The sequence below is a fragment of the Pogona vitticeps genome, chromosome 3, assembly GCF_051106095.1.
Source record: "Pogona vitticeps strain Pit_001003342236 chromosome 3, PviZW2.1, whole genome shotgun sequence".
Lineage (NCBI taxonomy): Eukaryota > Metazoa > Chordata > Lepidosauria > Squamata > Agamidae > Pogona > Pogona vitticeps.
This window is the reverse complement of record NC_135785.1, coordinates 194,556,918-194,581,850: the sequence shown is the minus strand read 5'-3', so window position 1 is coordinate 194,581,850 and position 24,933 is coordinate 194,556,918. Positions and strand designations below refer to the sequence as shown.

General features: G+C 42.1%; 1 protein-coding gene across 1 annotated transcript; it reads right to left on the bottom strand.

The window, feature by feature from the left end:
• Window positions 1-620: 620 nt before the first annotated feature.
• Window positions 621-16,816, bottom strand: XK (X-linked Kx blood group antigen, Kell and VPS13A binding protein). Its single transcript, XM_020814746.3, has 3 exons — window positions 16,479-16,816; window positions 11,627-11,889; window positions 621-4,268 (listed from the first exon to the last, which is right to left on the bottom strand). Exons 1-3 carry the CDS (start codon window positions 16,721-16,723, stop codon window positions 3,439-3,441), a joined length of 1,338 nt encoding a protein of 445 aa, XP_020670405.2. The 5' UTR covers window positions 16,724-16,816; the 3' UTR covers window positions 621-3,438.
• Window positions 16,817-24,933: the final 8,117 nt, after the last annotated feature.

The window sequence follows — 24,933 nt, the reverse complement described above, 5'->3', positions numbered from 1 at the left end:
ATTGTTTGCATTTTCTTTGACAAACAGCCAGTCCTTTTATGCTTGCCGCGTATGGGCAGTGTGCTTCTCAAAGAGCCAGGGGTGGGGGTTGTTCGTGGCAGAGATATTCTGCGTAAATTGCTACTGAGGCTATGACATAGAGCTCTTTGTCTTATTCTTGTGCTTTAGGTAACAAACTTTGCAGGACTTTATAAATCCTTGTTGTGGTGTCCTGCAGTGTTGAGACAAGTCTTTATGATGGGAATGATGAGTTTAATGACGGTGCTTGAGTTTTTGATGCCAAAATCACACAATGTATAGAAGATTGTGAACCAGCCCAACCCTGATCCATGCCCAGGCTGGACTTTTCATGATCCACCAACAAGCCCACTCTTTTCGGGGGCCAAGCTGGAGTGATTCCTGCATGGGCTAAAGGGCCACTTTTAAGGGAGAATGCTCCCAGCAAAGAGACCCTTTCCAGTGTGATGAGATACAATCCTTTCTTGACATCTGATTGTGCCCTCTATGTTCTTCACATTCTCAGCCCCAGCATCTGTTGCCTCCTTGTGATTCACAATAGAGCAGCCTTTGCCTTCAGAGAGAATCCCCACCATTGTACAAATTACAAATGTACACAACAGTTTCTTTCCAGTCATTAGTGATTTTATTCTGGGAACAAGTCATTTTACCAGATATAAAACTGTAATTCCAGTTCTTGAAAATAAGAATGTTAGGGAGGAAATGTTGGCTACATGTATACAGATTTGAGAACAGTGTTATACAGTATTTGATAGAAAAGTTTAAAATGTTAGATATATATTTGTCATGCTAAGGTGCAATGACAATTGGCTTCTGGTGGTGCCTACCACAGGGCTGTACTGTCCAAGTACACACACATGACACACCAGTCTGAGAATAGGACTGAAGTTTATACACGTTTCCGTAAAAACGGGAGGCACAACAGGATGACTCTATCCTGCACCAACAAAACATGGCATTACTTTGCCTGCCATGATGCACATGATTGTCAACACTATGGAAGTGAAAAAGACATCCTCAATATTATTAATTATTTCTATACAATTGCTTCAGTGTATTAAGTTCCTTTACAGTTTGTATTTCCTTCAGATTCACAGTATGGGCAGCCCATGGTTTGGGGGGGTAGGGGTCCTTCCCTTGACATTTCAGAGCAAGACATGCAAACATAACCGCTTCAACTACAGATCTCATAAATACTTCATAGTGGACCTACAACTTTGGGACCAGGAGCGGGAAAATTACTTGGTTGAATTAAAATTCACAAAGTGAAACTACAACTAGCTGTGCTGACTAGAAGATCCTGAGAGCTGGAGGTCCAAAAAAGAAACTTTCTCAAGCTCCATTCTGTATAAACCAAATTCCTAGCCAGCTTTGCACGGGGTATAGCATCCGGGTATTGTTGTAGTCTCCCTCCATATTATGCTCCATATAGGGAGCATCTCAGGAAATTATAATATGCTAATACAGTACTTTGCAGTGCCCAGAGTTTATACAGCCTAGCAGCTCAGAAGTGGATGGTTCTTTTCTTATTTATTCACTAGCCGTTGTAAGTTATTTCAGACACTACAAGGGTTACTTTGGGGGGTAGGACTAAAGCACCCAGAATTTCAGCTGGGGAAATTCCAGTAGAGCTCTAGGTGCCTTAGTTAAAAAAAAACCATCCCTAATTCTATGCACACTTTCCTAGGAGTAAATAGATACTATATTTTTACATGTATGTATAAGATGATACTTTTGTCTAAAATCTTTAGACTAAAAATTGAGGGTCATTTTATACACAGAAGTAAGCCAATGAGAGAACCACGCGATTGCAAAACTGCTCATACCTTGCCGCTGCAAACAGGCTTCCTTCAATCATGAGGCTTAGCTACCTCCAATCACGAGCCTTATGTAACTTCTGTCAGCTGATGCTGAACAAACCAACTGGAACACACCTCGTTGGAGGTGGACCATGTAGGCAGTGTTCAGATGCAACAGGGACTGGTAATGTCCGAGCATGCGGAGCCCAGAGGCTGAATAAAGTTAAAGTATGATGGTGTGTAAATGTTACCTAATTACTAAATAAAAATGTGTTCTGTTTTACATTTAAAATATTGATTTCTTAATTTCGGGTTAGAAAAGTGGGGGGCATCTTATACACAGAAAAAAACAGTAATAATAAAACTGACCTCTGAACTGACATGCATAGGATTGCATTGTAAACAATCACTCTGAATAACATGTATCTTTGGAAAGCTACAAAGTGCAATAAACAGCCAAAGAGGATGAGTCAGAGGCCTCTGGAATTTGAACTCATTTCTCCCTCCTGTCAAACTTCAATATCCAAATCAGTTGTGCCATCTTGGTTTCTGATTTTAGGACCTAATGCCACTCAAATACTTCTAATAATACTACTTTTCAATAACATCAGTAGTTTTGACATAATGGAAAATTTATATAAAATACCAGATATTGATCTTAAGACATTGATGATGCTTCCTTTCAATGACTTTACACTTAACTACTTCCCATAATGGAATCTCCATTGTATGCAGCTGCCAAAACTTTCTTAACACTGTACAAAGCAGAAACACAATTAAGCAAGACCATCAAATACAATAACAAAAACCAACTGGAAAAATCTCGAGCCTTGAAGTTGCCTTTAGGAGACAGTCTACATCTGTGGCACTTAGAGGGAAAATGTGGCCAGCAAGACAGTGTCCAACTTTTGAATTAAACAGATAAGTTAATTTTGTACAATCCTTTCTGGACTCACACAGTAAGATCACGCCATAGCCAACACAAAGCCAACTTGGCACTGGGAGAAAAAAGTCCAGCTTCAATACAGCTTTAAAGCAGACAATTAACCTGGGTTTGACCAAGTGCAGCTCTCCAGATTCTGTTGGACTGAAGTTCCCAGCATTCATTCCCATTGGTTATGTTGCCTATAGCTCTTGGGTGTTGCACTCCAACAGTATATGGGAGCCCACACTTTGCTGATCCCTGTGATGAGCCCAAGACACTTTGCTCTCTCCCCTTTCTATTGATCTGTTTAACTCATTTGCCCAGCTACTTGCATTAGCTATTATTACATGATTAGGGGATGCTCTCTAGGACAACGTTTATGAAATCCCCATCATGCATTTTGCCTAAAAGAGATCTCTTCCATCTCTAGTGATCAGTGCTTCATTCATCTTCCCATCTGCTGAATAACCAAACCAATACTGCAAGAGCTTGCTAGGACAGCATGCTGCCTACCATGCTAAGCAGAGGGATAATCAAAGGACATACTTTTGTGCAAAACCGTGGGTATCAGACATCTACAACCATCTGCTCAGATACATTCCTAGGTTTTCTCCCTCCCTTAAAATAAGCCACAGGAGTCTTGGAGGGAGTAGACTGTGGCTCTATGCAGTGTCTCCTTGACATTAGCTGCTTGTTCTAGGCATTAGAAGAAACACTTTGGTGGGCATTTCCATTTTGTGATTCATTGGCCTTGTAGCTGGCCTGGGTGTCATTTTCAGTATCATCTGGAGATTTCAAGTCTGCCTTTTCCGCAGAGGGGCTGGATGCAAGAGGTCTGCAGATGAAACAAAGGAATTTGAAGCACAGCACCAGCCCTTCTGAAATGTTGGAGGAGAAAAGCTTTTTGCATGGGTGACAAAACTGGTAGAACACAAGCATAAAAAGGACAGCTATGCAATAGCCGATCAGCAGCTGCAAGAACAGCATGGGGGCACAGACATAAGTATAGACATCTGTCTTGTACATGTACCACATCAACAAGAGAAAAGCATTCTCGAGGAACCTCAAGGTGTAATATAAAGCAAGTCTGCACCAGTTTTGGGATTTGTCAATTAAGTCAGAATCATTAAGTTTCAGCTGCACAGCTGACCAACAAAACATATTAATTCCAGCATACAAGAAAGTGAGAAGGCATAAAACAATGGTGGTGCCCACTTTGGTCAAAGCCTTCTCTATATTTTCTGGCAAAGTACACTTACTTTGCCAGAAGAGAATCCACGGGTGGAAGAAAAAGGCAAAGAAATTCGCAAGGACCACTGGAAGGGTCCAAATTTGAAGGACTGAGCTGAAGAGGACAAGGACGATAACCCTAGTAGCAATCTCAAAGCTTCTCCAGAGGAAGATGCAGAGGTAGGCAGCCGGCTTAACGCTGATGTCATAATCGTCATACTTAATCTTAATGGCCAGGATGTTGCATCGCAGTGCCCCGTACACAATCGACAAGAGAGAGAGGGTCATGAAGATACCTAGATTAAGAAAAGAAAAGGCAAGTAGGACTTTCTGAAAGCAGCACTGTCGCTTCCAGATAGCAACAAATCCCAGCAAGGGGCTTTAACAGGAAAACAGAGACATTAAATCAAATAGGTTTATATTATGTTCCTAAACATGGTCCCAGAACAGGTTTTCACAGCCTGTTATCTTTTACCTGGACATGCTGAGAAACCAATTTGAATATTAAAAATGCAAACGTTTATTTTGCCTTGAATTTAGATACATGAAGGGCAAGCAATAAGCAAGCACAGCATATATTGCACATAACCCACCAACCACAGGACAGAATGTGGGACAAACAAGCATGAACTGTGGCTTTGCAGAAAAAGATTGCTGATCATTGGGGTCATCATATTAAGTGGCTTTAGCTTCCACTTTCCTAACTTCACAGAGCTTGAGCCAAAACACCTTGAACTCTAGTTCAAAGGGGGCACGCTCTATGTCAGTACGTGTGTGAGAATGGGAAGGGTGTGCCTGCACTGCTCAGGCTCTCCTGCTGTCTGGTGTGGGATGGAGAAATGCCAACACCCGGTTGTATATTTCTTTGTTGCTGCTATCTTCTACCTTGCTCTTGAGAGTCAAATGGAAGGTAAGCAGGCTCTATGGTGAGCAGCACCAACTGTACAAAGTGGTTCATATGCTTCCTTACAGAGACAGCTAAGCTGAAATATCTGGCACTGGAGACCCCACAGAGGTATGCATTTGGGACCTGGCTAGATCTGAGAAGTGAGGCTTTCTGGAGCAGCAGTGGCACCATCCCAATAGTGATGGATGGTGAAATTCATCAGTCTGGGTTCTTAGCTATCTGTGCTTTATTCTGCTTAATGGGAGACAGCTATGAACGGAGATGTAATGGATTTCAGTTCTGCCCATAGCTGTCTGTGGCCTCATCCATCACTAGAAAATATACAGCCAAAATATAGTCCCTGGAGAAAAAGAATAATCTGCCACTCATTTTAATTATTAGCAGTTAGATAACTAAGTGGTTTAAGTATCTATCTGCAGAACTAGAGGTTTGACAAGGGCTGGACTTGATAATACATATGGTCCCTTCCTGCAATGCTAAGATGATGGTGATGACGATGATGATTTCAGTCAATAGTACAGACTAACTGGCACTGCAGAAAACCAGCACTAACAGTTTAAGGCACCTACTTGATATTTGTGCAGGTGAGGTAAGCATTAAAACAGGACTTTGAAGATGCTATTATGTTTTTATGTGGGATATGGTGGCACTGCGGGTTAAACCGCAGAAGCCTCTGTGCTGCAAGGTCAGAAAACCAGCAGTCGTAAGATTGAATCCACATGATGAAGTGAGCTCCCATCGCTTGTCCCAGCTCCTGCCAACCTAGCAGTTTGAAAGCATGTAAATGCAAGTAGATAAATAGGTACCACCATGGTGGGAAGGTAACAGCATTCCATGTCTAGTTGCGCTGGCCACATGACCATGAAAACGGTCTATGGACAAACGCTGGGTCTACAGCTTGGAGATGGGGATGAGCATCGCGCCCTAAAGTTGGACACGACTGGACTAAATGTCAAGAGGAACCTTTACCTTATTATGTTTTTAAAATGGAGGATGTTGTAAGTCACTTCACTAGTCAGGCTTTCTAAGACTTAAAACTACAAGTGATGGCTGTATAATATTTTCTCCGTGTTTTTTAAAGCACATAACAGGTCCTGATCCTGGAACTGAGTTTAAATTTATACATTAGACATACAGGACATAAAACTTTAAATATTGTGTGCCATGTTGTGGCTTTTCTCACTTCCTGTAATGTGCTTGTATTGTGGCTGGTCCTCAGGTTATAAGCATAGGTTGATGTTCTTCCTTTGTTAAGCCAGTATTCTTTAAGGCATGAAATATCACTTGAATCACATATTCTCAACAATAATGTAATTTCAAATGTACTGATGGGTTCTCTGCATTCTATTGTTTGACACTGAGACAAGGGGTGGGGGAGGACAGCTTAACTCTTCCCCTCTTGGCCATGTGAAAAAGATTTACCGTATTTTCCATGTATAAGGTGCCCCCATGTATAAGACACCCCCACTTTTTAACCCCAAATTAAGAAATCTAAATGGGGCTTAACAAGTGTAGGGGGGAAGGGATCAAAGCACTGCAGGATCACTTTGATCCCTACTTTTCCCCTTCATGTTAAGCCCCACGGGGCTTAGCAAAAGGAGGGGGAAAGGGATCAAAACAATCCTGCTACTGCACAATCATTTTGATCCCTTTTCCCTTTATACAGCCACGGGATTGCATTGACCCTTCCCCCCTCCTTTTGCTAAGCCCTATGGGACTTAGTAAGCAGAGGGGAAATCAGAGATCAAAGCAATCCTGCAGTGCTTTGATCCCTGCTTTCCTTTTGTTAAGGCTTAGCAAGTAGAGAGGAAAGCAGGGATCAAAGCCCTGCAGGATCACTTTGATCCCTGCTTTACCCTCCACTTGTGTTTGTTCTCTCCTCAGCTTACTTCCATGTATAAGACGACCCTCAATTTTTATTCTAAAGATTTTGGACAAAATTATAGTCTTATACACGGAAATATATATTTAGTCTTTCTTCATCTAGCTGACTTGCTCCTCCATACAATCTTATATGCTCTGCCCTGAGCTAAAGGCTTTCAAGAACCATTAGGAACAACAGATTGCAGACAATGACATTACATTGCATTTAAAAGGCAAATCACTGGGAAAGAGACAAATGGCCATCACAGTGTAGTCTGAGCCTTCCAGGCATCTAAAACTTACACATTCTGGAAGAGGCACTGCAAGTTCTTATGCTTTGCCTCATGGCACAGTGGTTAAACCGCTGTACTGCAGCCTAAACTATGCTCATGACCTGGGGTTCAATCCTACGTAGCCAGCTCAAGGTTGACTCAGCCTTCTATCCTTCCGAGGTCAGTAAAATGAGTACCCAGCTTGCTGGGGGGGGGGGGCAATGTGTAGCCTGCATAATTAATTTGTAAACTGCCCAGAGAGTGCTTGAAGCACTATGGGGTGGTATATAAGCAGCATGCTTTGCTTTTGAATTTCCACTTCTCGATTGAACCACTTGGCACCCTCATTTGCCTAGAAAGATCCATCTGCCTTAGCCACCCATAGAGTTTTATCCTCTGGTAGATCACCCCTTGAATTCAAATGCAAATTTCATATATGACAGGAGCACAACATGAACTTTGAGACAACTGATAACATCTGTGGGAGTTGTTGTCTTTGAAATCCAAGGCTGCAGTCTGGCAATTAAGATAAGAGCACCAGAACTCATTCAGCTGAATGTCTGAAGCTGTAGGTAATTACTTATTGGGAATTCCAAAGGCACAATACATTCTCAATGACCTTTCCCCCTTTTCATACACCCAACCTTTTTGGCTACAGGATCCTTAGTATGGACCAAGTCTGTATTCAATCTCCCCATTATCTCCATTCAAAGACCTCCCTTTTGACAACTGCGAAAAGTGTGGTGCAGTTCATGCAAACAAGGCTCTATTTTTAATTTGGAGAAATCTGAAAATAAAAAAGCTCACAACATTTTAAAAAATGATTCACAATAGGGTTGGGAGACCTCTTTTCAGTGGGTGCTGCGACTCCCAGAATCACCCATCTAACATGACCAGTACTGGTTGGCCATGCTGGCTAGGTGATTCTGGGAGCTGCAGTCCAAAAAGGGAATTTTTCCAAGCTCAGGAATAACTAGGATCTGGGGTCATTTGAGTTGTGTACTTCTGAAGCCAGGTGACCATGACTAGCTAAATTCCCCTTCTGTCTCTGTCAGACTTCACAACCACCACTGCTATGATTCATCCAGTCCCCTGACTTGCCATTTCCCTTCTGTCTCCTTCCACTCCTTATCTGACAATGCTAACTTTCCCAGTCTCTCTCCCGCTCCTCTTCAGATCTGGTGTGCTAGAACCCATGTACAAGTCCGTGTGCTTGGGATATGGTATATCAACCAAACCACTTTTTTTTTTTCTAATGCACATGTTGCAAAATAAAGTCTACACTTCGACAATGTATTTGAGCTGATTTCCTCACGTTAGAGGGCGCTATTCCATTCTTCCATGAGAAACAGTGTATTATCCTGCTGTGTCTAGACAACACCTTTGGTAAAGTGCTCAGTCATTTCATAAGTACACATGGGAGGGACCACAAGGATGCCTGACCACCTTTGTAATACAGATGAGAATCATGAGAGTGAGGATGTATGGCAACAACAATTACCATTGTTTCTCTATTGTCTTTACTGTGAAATGTAAAATGGAATATTATTTCTACTAACTCTTATTGCTTGAATTGCTGAAGAGATGTGATGTTGTTTCTTTACACTAGGTGCATTTTTAAAATACATACTATTTCTTTTAATTAAAGGAGCTGGATGTTCTACCACTCTGTTTTTAGTGGCTTTTAAATCAATATGGGACAGCTTCTCGCCCATATCTCTGAAATGCATTGCCAGAGTCTTCGTTGGATAGAGATCCAAAACAATGTACTTTGGGTGACCAATGGAATGTGATGCAACAGAATACAAGTAGACAAACATTTTCGCTTCAGGATCGCATCTAGGTATGTAAATGGGAAGGTGAGTTGTAAAGGCTCAAAAAGTAAAAATAAAATGAAGAGTTGAAATAAGCATGAAACTTTAATTATGACTATAGTTATATCATCATAATGATACATTACAATAATGGAACCAAACACATTCCTTTATATACCACTCTCTGTCCTATTAGGATTACAGCTAGGTTTACAACCTTAAAGTAAATAGTACTGAAACACACACAATTTATTAAAAACACAAGATAATTTGGTAATTAAAAGGGCTTTTGGTTTCAGTGGCAAAATGAGCCCTATACAGGTATCATAGAATATATTTATATCAGTATACTTAGAGGAAACCATCTAGTCTCACCTACTCTGCCACCAGTTTCTTCATGCAATCACTGACATGCCCTTAAGAAGAGAGGTACCTGTTTGCATTGGACATCTTTTAGACCAACATGTACTTCTCTTTAGACTCATCAGTGGTATTGTGCAATGAAACAGATAATGGAGGGGGTGAGAGGGCATTCAATAACCAACTGTCAGAAAAAAAGCTTACTTCTGATAAGAAAGCAACCAGAGAAAGCACTCAGCAGAAGCTTTTAACACACAGGCAAAGTGAAATGGAAAAGGGGGCTCTTCCAGGTATTTGGATCCCCAAACTGTTTAGGACTTTAAAAAGTAAGAACCAATACAGTGGTGCCTCGCTTAACGATTGCTTCATTAAACGATGAAACCGGTATATGATGACTGCTTTAAAACGATGTTTTAATAGGCAAAATCCGCTCTGCGACAATCGGTTTCCTGCTTCAGGAACCGATTCTTCACATTATGACACTTTTTAAACAGCTGAACGGCAGCCCACTGTGCAAAATAGCTCCCCACTGTGTTTTTGGATGGATTCCTCGCTATACAGGCACCAAAAATGGCCGCCCCATGGAGGATCTTCGCTGGACGATGAGTTTTCAGCCCATTGGAATGCGTTGAATGGGTTTTCAATGCATTTCAATGGGATTTTTTATTTCACTTAACGAGGATTTCGCTCTACAGCGATTTGGCTGGAATGGATTATCCTTATTAAGCAAGGCACCACTGTACCTTCAACTGGGTTTGGAAGAAAAAAGACAACTAATGAAGTTATTTTGGGACTGATGTGAGATACATCAGCCTTCTCTAACCTGGTGCCCTCCGTATGTTTTTCATGATCTTTCTCAGTCATAGATAGTGAAATTGTTTAACTTAAGACATGATCCCGCCATTACGTTCCTTCAGACCATGTCTTGTGATTAACACCCACAATCCACAACTGTTCAGAGTCTATACTACTTTGCAATAATGAAAATCAAAAGGATGGCTTTAAGGAGCTGTAGCAGAAATGGATAACTTCCCAAACATCGTAATTTCTGGGAAGTGAATGCTTGAAAATATGACCCGGTCAAGAAAAATGAAACCAGAAAGCAATGTAGTGTTTGCTTGATGCCATGTTTGTCATTCAGCAAAGAATCGGAATCCAGTTGTATTTCTTCTACTAGGGATGAGAAAAATATTTTGGGATGTTTTCATTTATGTCAAATTTTGAGGTTTCATACTGGCGTAGATTCCCTCTGGGATGAACAGACAATGCTGTGATTCCCTGAGCAGTCTCCAGTGGAAAAATCCTGAATATAATTTCCTCAAATTACAGACAAGATTTGTCTGGGAAGAATTGCTGGCTGAGAAATCCTGGCAAAGAAGAGAATGGAAGAAAACTTCACAGAGAACTGTGAGAAGAAAACCAGGAAGATTCAGAACCTTTTGTTGCACGGTTGAGGATCATATCACACATTTCCTAGACTTGCCAAAAAGTGGATGCATGAGTGACTCGTGGTGCTGCTTTCTGAGATGGAGAACATGCACATCTCTCTAGACCCCTCCAAGAAGATGCAGGGATGCCAACAGAATGTGGACCTCACACCACTTGCCACAAAAGAGATGCGCACACAAATTCCCAATGAGTATGTTGTAAATGAAGAAGAGAAGAGCAGTGCATGAGCCACTTGCATATCCGCATTATGTCATTCACTCTCACATTGAAACCCATTTGGGGGAAGAAACAGAAACATAAAATTAATCAAGCAGCTAGCTCACCACTGTTGTTCCATTTATTTTAATTTAGTGTATAGCAATCATCCACTTGCCTACCGTCTTCGTTATGTTGGGTTCATTAGCTCCTTGAAAGGTTGTGTTCATCACACACTATTGCAGGGCACTTGTGATTCCCCAAAGTCTTTAAAACAAATGATCTCTGGGTGTGAATGTGAAAGCTCTACAAATCATTCACAACCTCAACATAACTGACAATAGGATACCGTACACATATTACTTGTAGCCCTAGGTACATCAAAGCAGCTGCCTCCGAACTGATGAGAAAAACATGATTTAAATGAATATGTATCAGTCAGAACTCACTTCTAGCTCTGCCCTATTATACCTGGCTTAGGAAACTGAGTTAATCAAATTGAACTGCACCTTCCTTACTTCACCCCAAGCTTCTCAGTTACTTTAAACCGAAAGTATATGACATGTTTGTTGTTTCAATCTGTTTGCCATATCTTCTTTGCTAACTATGGACTTTGGAGCCTTTCCTGAATTTTGGACTACTGTCTCTTTCTTTTGATCAATTACTGTTGATCAGGGCTCTTAATGAAGTGTTTCCAACCTACTGACCTCTCATCCTCAATCAACATGGGGTTCTATAACAGAGACCTCCCAACCAAACAGAAACAGTGAATCATATAATGATTGTATACATACTTCTAGCTGCCGTAATTTCTTGCTGTAGGACACATATGTACAGCTGAAGTGTCAGCTGCGGCGCAGAGCCCAGGAAGGCTTGGATGACTGATGCCCGACTAAATGCAGATCTGTGTGTAAAGAGCTTGCCCTCTGCCTGGCCCACTTCCTTTTCCACTTCTTCTGAGTGCCCATCTTTTGGCATCTGCCTCTTCTTGGTAATGCTGACATATGGCTCTTCCACTCTACCTGCATGAAAGTAAATACAGAAGACTTCCACGCATCTGGAGGAAAGCAAATAAGAAGTCATCGTCAAACAAACTGAACTGTTTATCAAAGCTCTGGAAAAACTCTTATCAGTCCTGACTATTGGTTCCTGTCCACAGAAAGTGGAATCTACCAAAGTTTGGACTTTGGTATATCAGGGGCTACAAGTTCCCACCCCAGTTGTATGAAAGAGAAAGAACAAGGCCAAAGCAGATGCAACATGACAGACACACTTAACAGCCTCCTAACATCTTTGTGTGAACATGCACACGTGTGCATATGCATTTTAAACAAAAATAATTTGAAGGAAGACCTGATCAGAAATGGAGAAAAATACATATGCTCTGCCTGTCCATAAAAATGTATGCCACAATAAACGTCTTAGTCTTAATACGTGCCTATAGGACTCTTTGTTGGTTTTGCTGCAACACACTGATACAGTTACTTTTCCAGAAGTCTCTCTAACTGCAAGAAAGCAGCAGTCATTAGAAAAGTTACTTTTTGACTGCCAGAACTCCTTTGTTAGGTTGGCTATCAATCCCCCACCTTTGAAGGGCATAAGGAATCTGAGAATACCTCAGATTCTATCCTATCCAGTCAATGTGTTTAACTAAATAGAATAAAAATACATAGATTAAATGGAATTGAAACATGTTAGCAGAACAGAACTGAAATTAGTTTGTAAAATAGTATATGGGATATGTCAACTAAAAACAATTAAGATTATTCACTTTGGAATTCCCCAATATGCATTTGGCTACTTGACCTTGATGGAGGCAGGGACTGAGATGAGAAGGCATACCTTGTGTTAGACCGACGGATTGGTTTAGATCCGAACTCACTGACTACCTAGTTTTGGGTTTAAGTCTTTTAAGGTCCTGCAAACCTATACAGACTCATTCAGAGGTACGTGTTACTGGATTCACTTGAATTTAGAAGCACAGCATTATACTCTCTCCTGTTGTCTGAGAAGAAGAGAGAAGAAAAAAGGGCGATAGTGGAAACATCCAAATCTGTGTGCGTGTATCTTTAACCACAGATGGTAGTACTAAGAAAAGCAGCAATCAAATGTTGAGTTTGAGAGAATGAAATGTTTCTCCACTGTTAATGATTTTAAGAAAACTGTCCTCTCAGATATTAGACTGCTATGGGTTTCTTTAGCCTGTTGAGGTTTTTTGCTGACAGCAGTCATTCTTTTAGCTTGTTATCTGTTCATTATAAGTAAAATGAAACATTCTTAGTTTTACGCTTGCTATTTAAAATCTTAAAAGATGACACTGTTAAGGTGCTACATTCAACATGCCAGCAAGTTTGGAAAACTCAACAGTGGCCAGAGGACTGGAAAAGATCAGTCTACATCCCAATCCCAAAGAAGGGCAGTGCCAAAGAATGTTCCAACTACTGTACGATTGCACTCATTTCACACACTAGCAAGATTATGCTCAAAATCCTCCAAGGCAGGCTTCAACAGTATGTGGACCGAGAACTCCCAGAAGTACAAGCTGGATTTCAAAGGGGCAAGGGAACTATAGACCAAATTGCTAACATGGACTATGGAGAAAGCCAGAGAGTTCCAGAAAAACATCTATCTCCTAAGAAACCTATACGTGGGAGAGGAAGCAACAGTTAGAATATGGAATAACTGATTGGTTCAAAATTGGGAAAGGAGTACGACAAGACTGTATATTGTCCAAGCCGGAATTAAGATTGCTAGAAGAAATATCAACAACCTCTGATATGCAGATGATGGCAGAAAATGAGGAGGAATTAAAGACGCCTGCTTCTTGGAAGGAAAGCGATGACAAACCTAGACAGCACTTTAAAAAGCAGAGACATCACCTTGCCAACAAAACTCCGCATAGTCAAAGCTATGGTTTTTCCTGTAGCGATGTATGGAAGTGAGAGCTGGACCATGAAGAAAGTTGTCCACTGAAGAATTGATGCCTTTGAATTGTGGTGCTGGAGGAGACTCTTGAGAGTCCCCTGGACTTCAAGGAGAACAATTCTAAAACATTTTAAAGGAAATCAACCCTGAGTGCTCACTGGGAGGACAGATCCTGAAGGTGAGGCTCCAATACTTTGGCCATCTCATGAGAAGACTCCCTGGAAAAGACCTTGATATTGGGAAAGTGTGACGGCAAGAGGAGAAGGGGACGACAGAGGACGAGATGGTTGGACAGTGTCATCGAAGCGACCAAGAAGGGGACAACAGAGGACGAGATGGTTGGACAGTGTCATCGAAGCGACCAAGAAGGGGACGACAGAGGACGAGATGGTTGGACAGTGTCATCGAAGCAACCAACATGAATTTGACCCAACTCTGGGAGGCAGTGGTAGACAGGAGGGCCTGGCGTACTCTAGTCCATGGGGTTAAGAAGAGTGGGACAGGACTAAATGACGAAACAACAACAACAATGTCTCAGAGTCAGTTAACGAGACAGTGAGTTTTCATCTTAGTGAGAAAACTGTTGCACTACGCGGGGCAACTTGAAGCTCTTCTGCTCAGTGAATCTCTGCAGACATTCTGCTACCTAACTAGAGGAATTTAACTAAAATCTAAAAGTCTGCAACACAGTGAAGTTAAAACAAAATCAGCATAACATTATGCATTCTACTATCCTCCACTACCAATCTGTCAAAGGCCAGCCCTGCTATTAGTTTTGGTGAGGCAGGTGCCTCAGATGGAAGTATGCAAGGGATGGCAACATGATGCTCCCCTCCAGTGCTCTGCTGGTGCTGCCCCACGTCCGAGCCCACCCTCTGTGCACTCAGGTTGCTGCCGGTGCTGCTGCTGTGTCCTGCCTCCCCACACTCTCAGGGTTGCCAGCCTGTTTGGTTGCCAGCGCTCTGCCCTCCTATCAGCTGTGCAAAGTGGCTGATGCCTCCCCATTAACTTCTTTGCATGTGTGGGCGGTTGGGTGGGGGAGAGGTTGGGCAACCAGACAGGGATGTCTGTGGCCAAAGGGATTGGGCGGGGGAGTGCACAGAGATAGGGAGGCTGCACTAGGAGGTAGAGCAGATGGGATGAAATGTTGTCTTCTTCAAATGTCTGCTCCAGGCTGGGACCAATTTGACAGCAATATCTGAAACCAAGAAAAGACTCCAGAAAACAACTGTTGGGGGGGGCATTTTGTATGCTGTGGTGTTGTGGGTAGAGTGATGGACGAGGACTTTGGAGACCAGGGTTTGAATCCCGACTTGGCTATTGAAACTCTCTGGAGGAATAGAACAGGTAAAACCACTCCATCAATGTCTCAGTTATCTCGGAAACCCCATTAGGGTAACTGCAAGTTGGTTCTGACACGAGGGCATATAACAAACAAACATTTTGTTTTACAATTTTAGTTAGTGATCAAGCTTAATATTGGAGAGACTCAGCAACACAGAGCACCTGGGCAGAACAGAAAGGTGGAATTTAACCCACCATTTGCAGGGGAGAATACACTGCTCAGAATCCTTTTTTTTTTTTTAAACCATCAGGATTCCTCCAACTAAGCAATATTTGTGAACTTTTGTCCACTTAATCCTGCCTGACAATCTCCTGGGCTTTATTTTAACACCTGTCTTCACCTGATATAGAAAAGACGACCTGCAAAAACTGCCCTTTGGACCACTGCTTGGCATCTAATTTGATACTTTGAAGGAGATAATTTTTAAACTCTTCAAAATGAGCATCACAACCGGTTACAAAAACAAAAAAGATGACCCAGTCAGTTTCCTAGCACCATAAGGGTCTGAACTCAAGAAAAGAGAATAGAAAATGTTCTGCTTGAATTTAAAATGCCCATGCGTTGCCCACTAGAAGCTCAAAGTACTATACTATACTCAGAAATCTCATTGAGTCCAGCTAGGCTTAATCCCCATTAATTGGGTTATAGAATTGCACCCTCAAATGTCTCCCCCCCTTAAAGTCTTGTTTATTGGATTAGATGTATCCCTAAAGGAGAAGAATAGTAATGAAGGTGGGGGGGGGTATCATTTTCTCCATAGCAGCTCTCCCTTTCTAGTTCACTCCCTACCGATAATCTCTACACAGAGATCCCGTCTGCCAGCAATCGAGTGATGAACAGATGGGCATGCCTTTTGTGTAACTGGAGGCAGGCTTCTTCCCCATGTCATCACAGCTCCCATGCAAAGCTGCAGCCGGCAGCTGTGCAAATATGTTCACATCAGGCATTCTCCCGTGCATGACATAACAGATTCACTAGTATTAGCATACGAAATTACAGGTTGGAAAGAAACCAGAGAGAAAGGAGAGGGGGGGGGGAAGCGAGAGATTTCCAGACGTCTCACGGGAGAACACGCCCCGATGGATGCAGCAAAGGAGCAGCTGGCCAAGCAGCCCAACCACGCCTCTGTCTCCTCCCTGGATTTCCCTGCTGAGTGCAATGCAAAATGAAAAAAAACAGGGCGCCGCTCGGAAGGCGCAGCCCCCCCACCGCTGGTCTCCAGTGGGAACGGACACGATCTCCTGGCGGGTCGCGGCTCTAGGGGGTGGGGGTGTGGGGTCAAGGCGCTCCTTGGACAGAGCATCCCGACGCGCGCCCACGACCTCGGGGGAGTGGGGGGGGGTCGCCGTGGCCGTCCTGGGGGGGACCCCACCCACCTGACAATGGGCCCCAGCTGCAGGATGTGGAGCAGCAGCACCAGCGGCCTGTCCCGGCTGAGGTCGCGGTGGACGAAGACGAGGCTGAACTGGACCAGGACGCAGGGCAGGAGGGCGAAGAGCAGCGTCAGCGACTGCCAGATGCGGTCCCCCGCCGAGCGGTAGGTGCTGCTCAGGTACAGCGCCGTCACCGTCTCGGCCACGAAGAGGAACAGCGAGATGAGGACGGAGCCCGGGAATTTCATCGCCGCCCCGGGGCTCGGCAAGCCGGCCGGCCGGCCGCGAGCGGGCCAGCCAGCGGCTCAGCGGGCGGCAGGGCAGGAGGAGGAAGAGGAGGAGGAGGAAGGCTGGCAGCGGCGGCGGCGACACCCGCGGGTCCCCGAGGCCCCTCTCCTTTCGCGGGCGAAGGAGAGGGAGAAGAGAGCGGGCGGCGGCGCTCGCCAAGAATTGCCCGCTAGGGGGCAGGCTTGGGTAGAGCTGCTGCTGCGGCGCCGGCCGCCCAATTATCCTCCGAGGCGTTGATCCTCCCGAGGGAGGTTTTCGGTTTCTCCTCCTCCGGGCTGGTCGTCTTCCTCGCTCGCATCGTCGGGACGCGGGAGTCGCGTCCTGACGTTGCGGGGTGAGCCGCACCCGCGCGTCAATGAGCCCTAGAGACCTGAGAGCTGCTGACTCGCGCCTTGGGCGGCGGCGGCGGCGCCCGGTCCACGAAGGCGAACCCCGGGGTGCTCTTGTTCCGCCTTCACAGCCACTCTCCTGTGTGTCCCCACTCCTGCTGTGCGGATGTTTAAATGCTTGCTTCTCTCTCTCTCTCTCTCCCTCCTCTCTCTCTCTCTCTCTCTCTCTCTCTCTCTCTGTGTGTGTGTGTGTGTGTGTGTGTGTGTGTGTTTGAGAGAGAGAGAGAGAGAGAGAGAGAGACAGCGTGCATTTTTGGGTCCACTAACTTGTGCTGTGCTTTCAGCCATATCAAACCTAAGCTGTCACTAGGATTGAACTCCTCAGTTCTTAAGAGTTCTCTGTCTTTGCACATGGACAGAAGTGCCCTTTTCGTTCGCAATCCCAAATGGAAAGCTGCCTTCATCAGTTCCTGGGCAGAGGCAGCAGCAAATTCGTTAGTCTTAAAGGTGGCGCAAAACTCCTCCCTTCCCCCCCCCCCTTTCTTACTTGGCACTAGGAGTCTCTTGCTCTGTCCTGCTGAAAAAAGTCGGGTAAGCTCTTGCTGGTAATATTTCCATCTTCATCACCACCGTGGCTTTTAAAGTATGTTTTGTGAAGGAAGACAGGAGGGCCGGGCGTGCTCTGGTCCATGGGGTCACGAAGAGTCCGACACGACCTCGGGACTAAACAGCAAAAAGGAGCTCCTGCATCTCTGCCAGTGAAAGTCTGCAGTTGTTGAGCCTTCACGTGTTACCCAGCAGCTGCCTTACAAGCTTTGCCAGAAAGAAGCTTGGTGTCATCTGATCTTAGCTGATTTGGGATGCTAGGTAGGCAGGGTGGGAGACCGCCCAGGAACAGCATGGATCTCCAGGGAAGACCAGGAGAGAATCCTGCCTAAAACTCTGGAGAGCCGCTACCAAGTTGACAATACTGGGCTGGGCTGGAATGTAGTCCCTGGATGGACATTTGCTGCATCTCAGTACATATATGTGGAGCTGGTGACTCCACTTAATGCAACAACCCAGTGTGTGTATGCATGCATGTAGTTGATACATCACCTTTTGTCCCAGAGGGGATCTAAGGTGGCTCACAGCAATTAAAACTACATAATAATCACAGATTTTAAATCACCAGATTCTTTCTCCTGTACTACTTTTCATCACACAATAATTCTGGCACTAAAGCCTGACTGTTGCTTGCACATAACAGCCTACCCATGAGCAGGATGCTTCTCTTCAGACCCAACACTGAAACCATGAAGCCATGATGACAAAGGGAGCCCTATAATTGCTGGGCTGAATAGATGTCTTGCATGTGCAAAATCACTATCTTAAATCTAACAATGAAAAGCATTACATGTCACCTTAACACTTCCAGAGGCCTTATACATATTCACATTGAGGAGGAAATTACTGAGTGATATGTGTGTGCACATGTGAAAAGGAGTCAAAATAGTCTCTACTTCAATATTGGGGTAGCATGGTATGTTCATTGAGATTTTATTGTATCTATCATGTATAAAACTGGAAGAGATAACATTAAACCTTACCTTATATCTTTATGAATAGTTAACCATCCTAACCTGTTTCCCCTAAAATAAGACCTAACCTGAAAATAAGCCCTAGTATGGTTTTTCAAGATGCTCGTAATATGTCCTACTCCAAAAATAAGCCATAGTTAAGTGAAACCCCACCCTCCACCATTGTGCAACAACCAGAAGATGACATGACTGTATTTGAATAAATGTAGATGGTTGTACATGACAAAAATAAAGCACCCCCTGAAAATAAGCCCTAATGCGTCTTTGGAGCAAAAATTAATATAACCCTGTATTATTTTTGGGGAAACAGGGTAAATAGTCCAAAGGCACTGCACAGCTGAGGACCACGTGGCTTTTCCCCCTTCCCTCCCCCCATCCTAAAGAGGGTATTTCATCTTTATAAGGAGAAACAAGTTCTTCTTACAACCTCTTGATAATCAGCATCTAGTAACCATTGTTTACCTATTGATTGAGCAGCATTTATATCTATAGATAGCAGATAAGAAAATTATAGATGCCCTGATGTGACTTTTCTGCCATGGCCTTTAGCTTATTTATATGAACCATCTTTAATGTTACATTAATGCTCCTGTAAATGAAAGTCTCGGGTTGTTTTTTTCTGATTAATTATTTAATTACCACCATGCTCATTAATTCTGTTTCAGTTTGTCCCTTTGAGTTTAGGATTTATAATAACATTATATGCTACTATTATATATATTAGGATATTTATGATGACTGATTACTAGAATATAATAATTCTATTAATATGATAGAAATGAAGAGCAAGTGCCTAACAGTAAATCTGTGTTCTCCTTGGTGGAGGGATTCCTGTACCAGTTGATGCCCATTGCAACACAGCTGCTAATAGTGGTTAGAGCTAGGTTGCTAGCCAGAGCAAAAATATGCATTCATATAGACACATGCACGCACACACATGCAGACAGGCAAGAAGCATTTATATATGTGTAGTCAGGGAGAAGCACACACATTGTGAGTCAGATACCCTCACCCCACCCTATTCATTTATTTTTCGACTTGACTAAGGAGCAGAATTTTTTCCCCCACAGCTAAAAATGTGTATACTTGCTACAGCTTTCTTCTTCTGGTCTCTCATAGCTTTTTTTTTCCTGACAAAACAAGTATAAGGCAGTGTGATCCTGAAGGTTACACAAATGCAAGAGCAGGTGGCACCTTTTAGTGGACCACTATAAAATACTACAATCATACAAATTAATGCAAATCATACAGATCCATGAAATCATACAAATCCACGAAAGCTTGCAATTTGTATGATTTTATAGTGGTCTACCAAAAGGTAGCACTCACCCTTGCAAAGGAAACAAAGAACAATTAAAAATAAAAATAAGACAAAAACCTTGTGGCACCTTGCATTTCTGTAAACTTTATTTCTCTCTCTTTCATAGAGCGGGAGCTAAAAAACAAACAAACATCATGGGTGGGGCTTGTCCTCCAGGCCTCTGGGAATAAAACATGCCGGAATGGGTGGGCTGGCTGGGAGCCTGAGTTGAATAGGGTGAGCCTCACTGGCCTTAATGGATTAAGCTTCATCTGGCAATTCTGAGCTTGGTTCTCCAAAACATTTGAGGGGCACCAGAATGAGGAAGGTTACACCATAGTTTAGTGCTATGCCCTGACTAGGTTTTTAATTAATGTATTGGATTGTCACTAAGGCACATTTGAATATGCTGGTACTTTCTCTCTCAGAAGACTGGTTCAAAGGAATTCTATGCAAGGATCTGCTCCTCTGAGCATCAATCTGTAGAGGACTTGGTCCATGTCACATGTCATTGCCCTTTGTTTGTGGAAGAGTCTAATCAAGACTTAAGGTGCCACTCTCAGATAAGGATAAATTTTTAAATTTTTGAATAGCAAGTTCTGTTACCATACTCATTTAAAAAGAATCTACATGTCCAACAACTGACAAAGCTGACAGTTAGAGTAACTGTTTCATTCCAAGTCTTTCATTACTGAATAGCTATTTTATGGTTAAACTCATTGCATATTGTAATTATTGTTTTAAGCTCATATATAGCAAATTCAAATATTTTTTTCTTTAAATTTGGATGCAAACTCAACTCCATTATATTATATTGGCCGCAATCCTCTTCGGTAACTCCATAGGCATAAGAAGCAATAATGCTACCTACCAGTGATATTACTTTTAAATGTAATTTAATTTAATGCTCCTTGTCTCCCCCAGGTCCCACAGCTCCCTAAGGATCTGTTCCAAAGCCTTTGGAATCCTTAGGATGGGCTGGGGAGAGGAAGGCTTTAATATCTGGAAAATGTTGCCCTTGGTCCTGGGATTAGGACTGGTGGTCCTGACTTTCAGATATGAAAAACCTCCTCCCCATCCCAAGGCCCTGAAAGCTTTCCCAGGTTGAAAAGGATCCCTAGAGAGCCTCAGAACCTGAAGGTGAGGTGGAATGGATAGGACATTTTAAATTAAACTAAATTAAATAGTACTGTCACTGGCTGATGAGATCAATACCATGCAGTTTCAGCAACAGGCTTCCAGTCATTGTATTGCATTACAGTATACTGTATTGTACTGCATTGTTTTCACTATGTAATTTGCCATGGCCTGCGTGCTAAAGCATTAAAACTGATGTATTCACGAAGGCTTTCATGGCCGGGATCTAATGGTTGTTGTGTGTTTTTTTTGGGCTCTTTGGCTGTGTTCTGAAGGTTGTTCTTTCTAACATTTCGCCAGTCTCTGTGGCCGGCATCTTCAGAGGACAGTGCTGTCCTCTCAAGATGCCAGCCACAGAGACTGGCAAAACATTAGGAAGAACAACCTTCAGAACATGGCCAAAGAGCCCGAAAAACCCACAACAAACATTAAAAATGAATTGATTTATTGGATTGGAAATTTGCTGTTACAAAACACATTGATCCACTATTGAATGGATGTCATGTTATTAGCCTAGCGGGAGCCAAAGAGAGAAGCAACATCCCTATATCATTCTCCTACCTGCAAAGTTATTATTCTAAGAGTAGCTTATCTGGTGAAATCCATAATATGCTGGCCTCCTCAGAGAAGTTGTTCATGCCTCTCTGCATGGAACAGCATTTTCCCTTGTAGGAAGTGTATCTGCCACTTATCTCTGTTGGTCTCAACATAGAGAGTCTTGGGAATAATAACAGCACTTTGAGGTGCCCTGGTCTTTGTAGCTCCTCTGCCATAGAAGGACATCTGTATAGTTCATGGCTCAAAGAACTGTACCCAGTTGGATTCAGGGGTTTCGCCAGTGTGTAAGGGTATCTGTGTGTTTTAATGTATAGTACAGATATAGACAGATACAGCATGATACAGTCTAACAAGAGAAACCATTAAAGGCATCAAGTGTTTTTCTGTCTTCATCACAACTCAAAGAACAGAGGTTCTGGGTAGTCCAAAACCACCAAATAATACAGTTAATAAGTACAAAGCAGCCACAGAATGTATAGTTAAGCTTTATTTCAATTAAGGCAAAAGATCACACAGGTTTTATAGAAAGAGCATGGGTAGATGAAGAATTCTTCTGTCATTGCTAAGCCAATATATTGATCACTGTTTTAAAAGCTAAAAAAACTCACAACAATTTAATTTACCAAACAAAACCAGTAAAATAAACACATTTTGGAATATCACAGTGTTTAAAACATTACAGCAGCAAGATTTTATTTTTTTGTTTAAACTTAAAGTGCAATTCTGCAAGAATAAATTCATTTTGATTCTGAAGAGACTACATATACTATTTAATGGCAGAGAGCAGGTATCAAAGCTGAGGACATAGATATTTCTTATTACTAATGATATGACTACTATATGCAGAAATAAATCCACTGAGGTTGTTAGCAATCGGTTAATAACAGCGATACAAATGTTTCTTCCTCATTTTGTTGCCTCTCATATTGTGTAAATTACTTTAGGATGTTATGTTTATTCACATCAAATTGACTTGTTAACACTACATCCCATGGTCTTCAGTGAGACCTTGAGCTTGATCCTATCTTTGTTTCCATTAACATCCAAATTTCTAGTGACACTGGTGAGGGTGTGATAATGATGCAATATATGATTCTTGTATTTATGTTATTTTTAAAATTTATTTAACTTACATGTCTCCCACACTACCCAAAGGTCTCTGGGTGGCTTACAACAATTAAAATACAATAAAAAAGATAAACAATTAAAATACAATTAAAATATATATTCTAGAAATTGCCTTCAGGACCCACAGTTGATATTATTTCAATTAAAAGCCTTCTGGAACAGGAAGGTTTTGACCTGGCACCAAAATTTCATCAGCGTTGGCGCCAGACGAATCTCAATTGGGATGGCGTTCCATAGTCTGGGGGCAGCTGCCAAAAGGGCTCTTTGTCTACAAGCTGTCCCTCTTACAGTACCTCCTTGAGGGATGGCTCTTTCAAAAGGGCCCCCTGGCTAGGTCTTAACTGCTGGGTAGGATCATATGGAAGGAGGCAGTCCTTCAAGTATCCAGGGCCCAAGACCTTGCTATTTTGATTTTTCATAGTACTGAAATATTGGCTATACTGTATAAGGATGTGCCTAATTGCAAGCAAGCAGTTCTGGCACCATTTACCATTAAATCTTAAATTGAATGTTAGTCAAAAACAGCAGAGACCAACTGCGTCAGTGAAACCTACACAGATGTTGAATTACCAGTTTCCCTTTGATTCAATGGATCTACTCTAATTGGGATTAACAACTGGATTTAGGCCTTAGTGCTTTGTTGGTAATGAGAGTGGATTCTGCCAAGACTTCCCCTAAATGTAGAATCTTGCTCAAGATCATTGCACCTCTTTCTCCATCATGCATGGCAACAAAGATTAAACATTAAGAATGTTTGATATTCATTTCCTTCTATATGAAACAGAAGGATTTAAGAATATTGCCTTCACTGCATGTATTATATAACCAATGTATAGAAAAAAATTGCTTCATTATTATATAACATTATTTAAGATTACTGCTGTATTACAAAATATATTTTACCAGCAAGCAGCACTTTGCTTTGCAAAATAATTTTTAATTTAGTTTAACATCTGCTATATTTATATTGCTGTAGTTGAATCTAAGACAATGACATTCTGTTTGAATTAGCATGTGAAAATAGAGTTTCTATATTTTTAGAATCAAAAAGGACTACCTTTCATTCTAAAGAGCTGTTGCTATCTATGTATATCTATGTTTTTAAAATGTGACAAAATGAAAAGATCTAGAAGTTACAAAAGTATACATCAGTTAGAAAGGTAATAATAAGCTCTTTAGCTACAACATGTCTATGGTCTGTAAATATTCCCAGTAATTCAATTATTATTTTCTCAATTAAACTATATGGTTAAGTAGAATGAACAAATTGATATCAGTAGGTATATCTTCTGGCAAATTCTGTAGGAACACAAATTCTTTATTAGTGCACATAAATTATATTGAAAGTCTGCTATGACTGGCATTGACATATTCAAGGCAATTTTACTCTTAAATGCAATGTGTATGATATAAAGAGTCATGTACTGGAAATCTATATTACTGTATTGGAATACTTCTAGCCACATCCCTAAAATGTTGTATTATTTCCTGGACCCTGAGTGTTGTTGGCTTATGGCTTTGCACTGTGGGTATTTTCTTCCTATAGAATTAGAGCTTCTTTCCTTTTTTTTCTTTTTGGTCATTTTAAAAGGCAGCAGTCCTAAAAGTACTGTAGCTAGCATGATTTATGTCTCAATAAACATGCTAAGGACTGGGTTGTAAGGCTGCAATCCGTTGCACAGTTACCTTGAAATAAATTTCACTTGAACTCAGTGAAATTTGCTTCTGAGTAAACGTGCACAGGATTGTACTATACAGTTTGTGTCTTAAATTGTACATGGTAGATATCCAGTGTGGTGTAGTGGATAGAATGATGGGCTAAGAACTAGGAGACCTAGGTTTGAATGCCCACTCAGCCGTAGAAACTCACTGATGGTGTGGAACTGGTAAACCCACTCCTTAAATATCTCATGCTCCTTGAAAGTCCTATCTGGGTCACTTTAAGATGGTTCTTACTTAATGGAACATAATAATAATGCAACACTAATTACATAACCAACTGTATCCCAGATGAGTGTCTTCCTGACACTGGATTGAGTCAGAAGTGGATACATAAACACTTCCTAGTTGGCTTAGTTATCGTTAAGATCAGAATGTAAAATGTTGAAATCATAGCTATGATTTCTTCAATTATCTTT

Coding starts and splice junctions, on each gene's coding strand:
- XK (XM_020814746.3), bottom strand. CDS start 16,723: ATGAAATTCCCGGGCTCCGTCCTCATCTCGCTGTTCCTCTTCGTGGCC. Junction 11,890..16,478: donor CAGCTGGGGCCCATTGTCAG/GTGGGTGGGGTC, acceptor GCTTTCCTCCAG/ATGCGTGGAAGTCTTCTGTA. Junction 4,269..11,626: donor AGAAATTACGGCAGCTAGAA/GTATGTATACAA, acceptor TTCTTAATCTAG/GTATCTTCATGACCCTCTCT.